At 49.2% G+C, this 7,331-nt stretch overlaps 1 protein-coding gene across 1 annotated transcript; it reads left to right on the plus strand.

The window, feature by feature from the left end:
* Positions 1 to 3,498: 3,498 nt before the first annotated feature.
* Positions 3,499 to 5,784, plus strand: HTR5A (5-hydroxytryptamine receptor 5A). The gene is made up of 2 exons (XM_071738654.1): positions 3,499 to 4,392; positions 5,302 to 5,784. Exons 1-2 carry the CDS (start codon positions 3,655 to 3,657, stop codon positions 5,632 to 5,634), a joined length of 1,071 nt encoding a protein of 356 aa, XP_071594755.1. The 5' UTR covers positions 3,499 to 3,654; the 3' UTR covers positions 5,635 to 5,784.
* The last annotated feature ends 1,547 nt before the right edge of the window (positions 5,785 to 7,331 follow it).

The following is a 7,331-nucleotide window of genomic DNA, read 5'->3' on the forward strand; positions in this document are numbered from 1 at the left end:
TGTTTAACCCAGCAGCTCCACTTACCATGTAGACTGAAATTCTCACATATTCATTAAGAATGTTCAGCAAAGCACCTCCTGAAACATTTCCCCTCCCTTTTCTGCCAGTTGGAAAAGCCCAGGTCCAAAAGCCCTGCATACAGAGTCACAGAAAACTCCATTCACTCCATCCACAAGAGCAGATGCTACTTGGTTGTGCACAAAGGCAACGGCACTGGTTGTGCTGGGAATCCTTCTAACCCCCAGCTGCATATTTTGAAGTGGAAGCTGCCAATTTTGGAGTGGGAGGTACATGTGAGATAATCCTGAGCTTGTAGTGTAGGTCCTTTTCTCAGAGATTTTCATTGATGTGGTAATTCCATAAACATTATTCACTTGCTATGGATCCCAGCCTTCCTCTCACTTCATAATTACCAACAGTTCTGAGGAAATCAATAGGCTCACTAATCTGTGTAAAATCAACAGCATTGTGTCCTTAAAGATAACAACAGACACCTCCAGAATCTGGAGCGTTCAGCCAGCATGCTTAAAGACTGAAGAATCAGAATGATGGAATGATCTATGTTGGAACAGATAACTGGAGATCACCTAGTTCAACCCCCACTGAAAAAGGGCCACATCCAAAGTTAGATCAGGTCACTCACAGTACTGAAATCTCCATCACCAAGGATGAAGATTTTGCAGCCTCTTTGGACCCACTTCAGTGTTTCATGTCTCTCCAGATGAGTATTTATTTCCTAAATTCTAATTGGAATATCTGATACTGTGACTTGCATTCATTGCATCTTGTCCTATCCCAGTCCATCTCTAAGAAGAGTCTGCATCTCCCCTCTCTACACCTTCACCTAAGGGAGATGGAGGCAGCAGAAAGATTTTCCTCTTAACCCTCTCTTTTTAAGACTGATAAACTAAGTTCTTCCCCTCTTTATACATCATATGCCAGTTCACAAATCATCTTGATGACTTTCCACTGAAATTCCCCCAGTATGTCAGTATCTTGTGCTGAAGAAACCCAAAGTGGGTGCAAAATTCCAAGGTTTTTTGGACAGAGAGGAATGGTTACATCCCTCAGTCTGGTGGTCATCTTGCTAATATAGGCCAGGATGCTGACAGATTGTGCCACAATGGCACATTGCAGACTGCAACTTCTTGCTCAAGAGGCCACCTACATCCCCTTCTGCAAAATGCTGTCTGGCCAGTCAGTCCCTAGCCTGTACTGTTTTATAGGGTTCTTTCATCCTAGGTACAAGTCTTTGCTTTTCCATGTGTGCTATACATATATATTATAAATATATTTTATATATATACATGTCTATATTTTGTATTTCCAATTACTACTCTGCTGACCCATTCAACTCCATAATCTGCTAATATATATTTTTTAAAATCTAGTAAGATAAAGTATTTGTAATTTTTATTATAACATAATCTAGTTTTACCTCTTCAGATGTAATACAGTTTATTTCCATTTTCTTTTAAATGTAATTTCTGTCTATTTGTTCCTGAAGCAAAATCCTAAAAATATATTTTCAAGAGCACATATTCCATAACTTGTGGTTGATCCCCTTAGTTCTGGGCTTCGCAGCCTTCCCTGGGGAGGGCACACACAACAAAAATCTCTCAGCCTCAGCAGCTGCTAAGATTTTTTTAATCAATTGAACAACAGTCAAGAATATTTAGCACCTTGCAAACCAGGAATTTTATATCAGCTTTCTGAAAGCCTGCAAACCCCCCTTTGTCTTTTGAGTTGTAAGTAGAAAAACCCACCTGCTCCAAAATTGTTGGTATTTATGTGTATAAAAGATAAAACCAATCATCTCTCCCCCGAAAACACAGCAGTGTTATTATTTTACAGTATTTAAGGCTACATCTGTTCTAGGAACTACAATGGACCAGATCTGGTTCTGGAGACAAACGTTACAGTATGGTATGAGTCCAGATGGGGAAAATCCCATCCCACTAAAACAAGGTCCTGGTTTTGGATATGCAGCCTTGTGTTTCACTTGGTAGCATGGGAAGTCAGCAGCAACACCAGAAAACACGTTTCCTTAGCCCTCAGTATTGTTACTTTGCTGTTTCTCATTGAAAGTCCAGAGAAATTCAGAGAAATTCAGAAAGCACCAGTTTGGTTCTACCCTTCATATCCCATGAGCACACACCAGGTACTCTCCCACCCATCTTGCTTTGGTGTTTTCTCCCCCAGCTCTCTGAAAGTGCATTTCACCATCCAGTGTCATTGTCAGCAGTTCCTAACACTAATTCCCCCCCCCCGCTCTCCCCCCCCCAGAGATTCAGGCTGTGAACTGGTGCCTGCCAGCTTGTCACATCATGTGTCAGCTCCGACCCAAAGGCTCTTTGGACTCGTTATCCTGGGACTGTCCGAAGCAGCAGGATGCTAATGCCAGCCCAGCCCTGCCCTGAAGGGCTGTCCAAGGTTTGGAGGCAGGATCTGGCTGGCATCCCTGCATTGAGATGCTGCTGGGGGGGGGGGGGGGGAAACCTGCGCCCTGGGTTTGAGCCCTGCCTTCCACGGTGAGGCGCAGAATCCTACTCAGCATCACGAGCAGCGTGATAAAAACCAGGTGGAATGCTAAAACGTGTCATTAATGGTTCTATACGTTATTAATTTAACGATTAAGAGCAGCAGCCTAGTGAGAAATTGTTTCTAATGAAAGGCCCACCGATTGCTAACAAATGAGAAAATGCCAGAGTACAAGTTCACAAAGAAATATCCCCTGCCACATCCTCCCCCAGGATAACCAGGATTACTAACGGGTTTGCAGGACACAGACTCCGGCATGTCCGGGAGCTGTGAAATTCGCGTGGCGCCGCACTGAGGCAATTTTAGAAGAGCTCAGGGATAATTCCCCGGGGATGCTAACTTTCTGCGGCTGACACAAGACACGACCCACGGGGGGGAAAGGACACTGACATAGCCGAGGGCTGCACCCTGCATGGTATGGGGGCTGCGGGCAGCAGGTAGCGGGGAGCGGGCAAGCGGGTGGCGGGCAGTGAGAAGCGGACAAGCAGGCAGAGGGCAGCGGGGAGACGGGAGAGGGGAGTGGGCAGCGGGTACCGGCTCAGCCTTCGCCCCGTTCCGGCCGGTTTGGAGGGACAATCCGCGCACTGAAATGACTAAGCACGAACTCGCCAGCCCCGAGCCGCTCCGCACCCGCGCAAGGCGGGACACAGACGCAGAGACACAAAGACACACACACACGCTCACACGGACACCGACACGGACACACGGACACGCAGACACTCACCTTCCCGCCCCACGCCCCCCAGCCCAGGTGCCGGCTCCTCCGTAGGGGCAGCTGCTGCTCAGCCCGGGCTCCGCGGCCGCGCCAGCACCGCCCCGCTCCGCTCCGCGCCGCCCCGCAGCCGCGCACCGCGCCGCGCCCGCGGAGCCACCGCCTCCCTCCCGCCGCCGGGGCGGGCCGGGGGCTGCCGGCAGCTGACGCAGGGCTCTTCCTCCCGGGGATGAAGACCCCAGAAGCGGGCAGCGCGGAGCTCGAAGCGGCTGCGGACCCTCCGCGCCCGCGATAGGGCGGAGTTCACCCCTCTCCCCGCCACCCCTCCCGGACCCCCGGCACGGGAGTGCGCAGCGCCCAGCACCGCCGCCGGGCCCGGAGGAGCCCCCGCGACCCCGGCATGGAGCGCCTGCTCAACCTCAGCTGCTTCGCTGATACGACAGTGGACACCGGCAACTGGAGCGGGTCTTCTGACAGCCCGGACGGCGGCCGGGGGCACCTCTCGGTCTTCAGCGTGCTCGTCCTCACCCTGTTGGCCATGCTGGTGGTGGCCACTTTCCTCTGGAACGGGTTGGTCTTGGCCACCATCCTCCGGGTGCGCACTTTCCACCGGGTGCCCCACAACCTGGTGGCCTCCATGGCCGTCTCGGACGTGATGGTGGCGGCCCTCGTCATGCCCCTCAGCTTGGTGCGTGAGCTGTCGGGGCGGCGGTGGCGGCTGGGCCGCTCGCTGTGCCAGGTGTGGATCTCCTTTGACGTGATGTGCTGCACTGCCAGCATCTGGAATGTCACAGCCATCGCACTTGACCGCTACTGGTCCATCACCCGCCACCTGGAGTACACGCTCCGCGTCCGGCGCCGCATCTCCAACATCATGATTGCTCTCACCTGGGCCCTTTCCGCTTTCATCTCCTTGGCCCCGCTGCTCTTTGGCTGGGGAGAGACTTACTCAGAGGACAGTGAGGAGTGCCAAGTCAGTCAGGAGCCTTCCTACACCATCTTCTCCACCTTTGGAGCCTTCTACCTGCCCCTCTGTGTGGTGCTCTTTGTGTACTGGAAGATCTACAAGGCCGCCAAATTCCGCATTGGATCTCGGAAGAGCAACTCCATCACCCCCATTACACCAGAAGGCCTGGAGGTAAGTCACTTTGGTTGTCATTTTGCTACAGTCACCTGTTGGTAGCAGACAAGCCCCTGGAGCAGCAGGGAAAACTTAGAGCTAAAGTGTGCGAGTGAATAGCATCCCACAGATAGCCCAGTGAATCCTGAAGGCTTTTAAGGAAAAGTTGACTGCAAAGCTTCCAAGCCCAGTCTTTTGGCTCCTTCTGAGTCTCCTGCTGTGAGCACACAAGGTGTACCTAAAGCAACTTTGGGCCAGATTGGGATACTGAGCTCCATGTGGGTGTGTGGTGTGACTCACGGGTGTCCCCTCGTGGAACACTGAATCAGTGTTCACAAGCATGAGTAAGGGGGTCACTATTCCTCCCTTGGGGAGGCATGTGGGGGTGTGAATGGATGGGATCCCACCTCTGCCTGGCAAATAGCTGTGACTTTGGGGAGTTTGTGGGTTTACCCCCACAAAAGACACGTGCAGTGTCCTTGTAAATTCTTCCTAATCATGTCAGCTCATCCCAGACGCAGTGACTGTGCACACTTTTGGGGGGAGGAAGGAAATGTATGCTCATTTTCTTGCCTTCCTACCGGAGACTCTTAAACTCTTAAAATGGGGTCAGAGAAAGCAAAGAGACTTCCATTCATGGCATGTGGGTGTGTGCCTGTTCTAATTGTAAATGGGAAATAATATTTTGTGATGCTGTGTGAGCAATGCTGTGTACCATCACCACTCTCTGCAGTTTCTAGCCTCACTTAAAATAATCTGTTACCCAGAAAAGGGTCATACAACCCTCTACCCTCCACTAGAGCGTGACGTAGATGGCCGTGTTTCCCCGTGAGCTCTGGCCACCACGTGCATCGTTTGGTTGTGTCCCTGCTGTGTGGGATAACTGACTGAAGCACATATGGTGCAACTTGTGTTTGTGTTTGGCAGGTAAAAGATGCTGCCCAGCAGCCACAGATGGTCTTCACTGTCCGTCATGCCACGGTTACGTTTCAGACGGATGGAGACACGTGGAGAGAGCAGAAAGAAAAGAAAGCTGCCCTCATGGTGGGCATCCTTATTGGGGTCTTCGTGCTCTGCTGGATCCCCTTCTTCATCACAGAGCTCATCAACCCCCTCTGTTCGTGTGACATCCCACCCATTTGGAAGAGTATTTTTCTATGGCTAGGCTATTCAAATTCCTTTTTTAATCCACTCATCTACACCGCTTTTAACAAAAACTACAACAATGCCTTCAGGAACCTATTCTTTAGACAGCACTAAGCAGAAAAAACTTTCCCACTGCCACAGGAATCTGGTTTGGACTCTCAAGGAATCCTACCAAACTCTTGAGGAAGTTCAAAGCCACAGATACTGGAGGTGATGCTAAAGATGCAGCCCCATAGGTCATGTGTCCCAGCAATGGTCCCGGCTCCTACATATACCCTCCAAACCAACCTCTGAGTCAGTTGCTATTTTTCCTGCAAACAGCATGTAGGGGTTTCTCTGGCCAGCAGCACAGCCCTCTTCCTCCAGCACCCCACTGCTTTCCTCCCACCTTCCTAGTGATGTCCTTGGGGCTACTCAGTGGCAGCAGTGGTGCAGAGGAGTCTTCTGGCAAAGAGTCACGTGAAAAACTCTGGTTTGGCCACTGCTAATATCTCACAGAACTGATCAACATAATGTCAGGAGGCTTTGTGATTATAGATGAAAACAGGTATTTTATGGCTTGGTTGAAAGGCTGTTTGTCTTGTCTTTCACCAGTAGAGATTGTTAAGTGTTTGTATTTGGGGAATAAAACCCTCAATAAGGTTTAAAAGCAGACTAAGCTTTTTCTCATATGCTTTCTCAACAATGAATTGTGCTATTTGCTATTGGATTCTGTGTAGCAAGTTTTAAAAAAAATATTTATTGTGGAAGCTTAATGCATGGTGTACCCTGGAATGAGAGTGAATGCATGGGAAATCCACCTCTCGTTCTCTGACTGCTACATGTGAGCATCTGCCTCAGACCTTCACTTTCAGAGGTACGAGCTGTAAATGTTAATCTTTGTGCCTGTGTTTCCCATTCTAAACCATAAATGTAGTTTGAGCAGCTGGGAGGAAGGTTTTCTGTAGTTGCAGGGGATGCAATGAGTGTATTTCAAATTACCAATCAATGAGGAGCTGGGCTTTACTATTTCTGACTGTGATTCAGGTCGTCTTGAAGCCAAAACAAAGACCCCACTTGGCTTCTCTGAGCACTGGAGCCAAAGGACAATTAATGACCAGTGATGTTTCATTCTGGAAGCAGAAACAGCACCACAAAGGTGTTCTTTTGTGCAGTCCAGACTTCTATATTTCTTTTTTTTCCCACCCATTTTCTCTTCCTCCCCCAGAGGCTCCTGTCCTGTCTGGTTGCTATTGCTTTGTCTCCTCCCTACTTTTTCACATTGCCAATATGATTATAATAGTTGGCATTTCATTGTCAGAACTAAAATTATGTACTTTATGCTGCTCTGCTGGAAGACTGACAGGCCTTCAGAGAAAGAAAACCCCTGGTTTTAACTATCAATTCGTATGAAGCAGCCACTGAAAGCAGGCCAGGACTGAAACAGTGGAGGAAAACAGAAGATGGGGGTTAGTATGACATGATTTCATGTCAGATATGTCAGGAAGAACAGATAAAAGGATGAGATGTCAATAAGTCACAGGCAAGCTCCTGGGGAAGGAAAGGATTAGTTATTATCCATAGTGAATCATGAGATGTATGATGTTAAAATTTTCACTGGTCCTTTATACCAGTCAAAAATGATGATCGAGTTGGTTAAAAATAGTCCTTTTTCTTTTCATACCTTGGGACATGTGAAAATGGAAGCAGAGCTCAAGGTGCTATCAGGTGCTGCAGCTCTTTCAGGAGCAGTTAGACAAACACCCATCAGGACTGACAGAGGTGTAGCTGATCCTGCCTTGCAGCAAGAGAAGAGATAGGATGGCCCTTGA

Source organism: Heliangelus exortis, chromosome 2 (assembly GCF_036169615.1).
Source record: "Heliangelus exortis chromosome 2, bHelExo1.hap1, whole genome shotgun sequence".
In the NCBI taxonomy this organism is placed as follows: Eukaryota; Metazoa; Chordata; class Aves; order Apodiformes; family Trochilidae; genus Heliangelus; species Heliangelus exortis.

Coding starts and splice junctions, on each gene's coding strand:
- HTR5A (XM_071738654.1), top strand. CDS start 3,655: ATGGAGCGCCTGCTCAACCTCAGCTGCTTCGCTGATACGACAGTGGAC. Junction 4,393..5,301: donor TTACACCAGAAGGCCTGGAG/GTAAGTCACTTT, acceptor TGTGTTTGGCAG/GTAAAAGATGCTGCCCAGCA.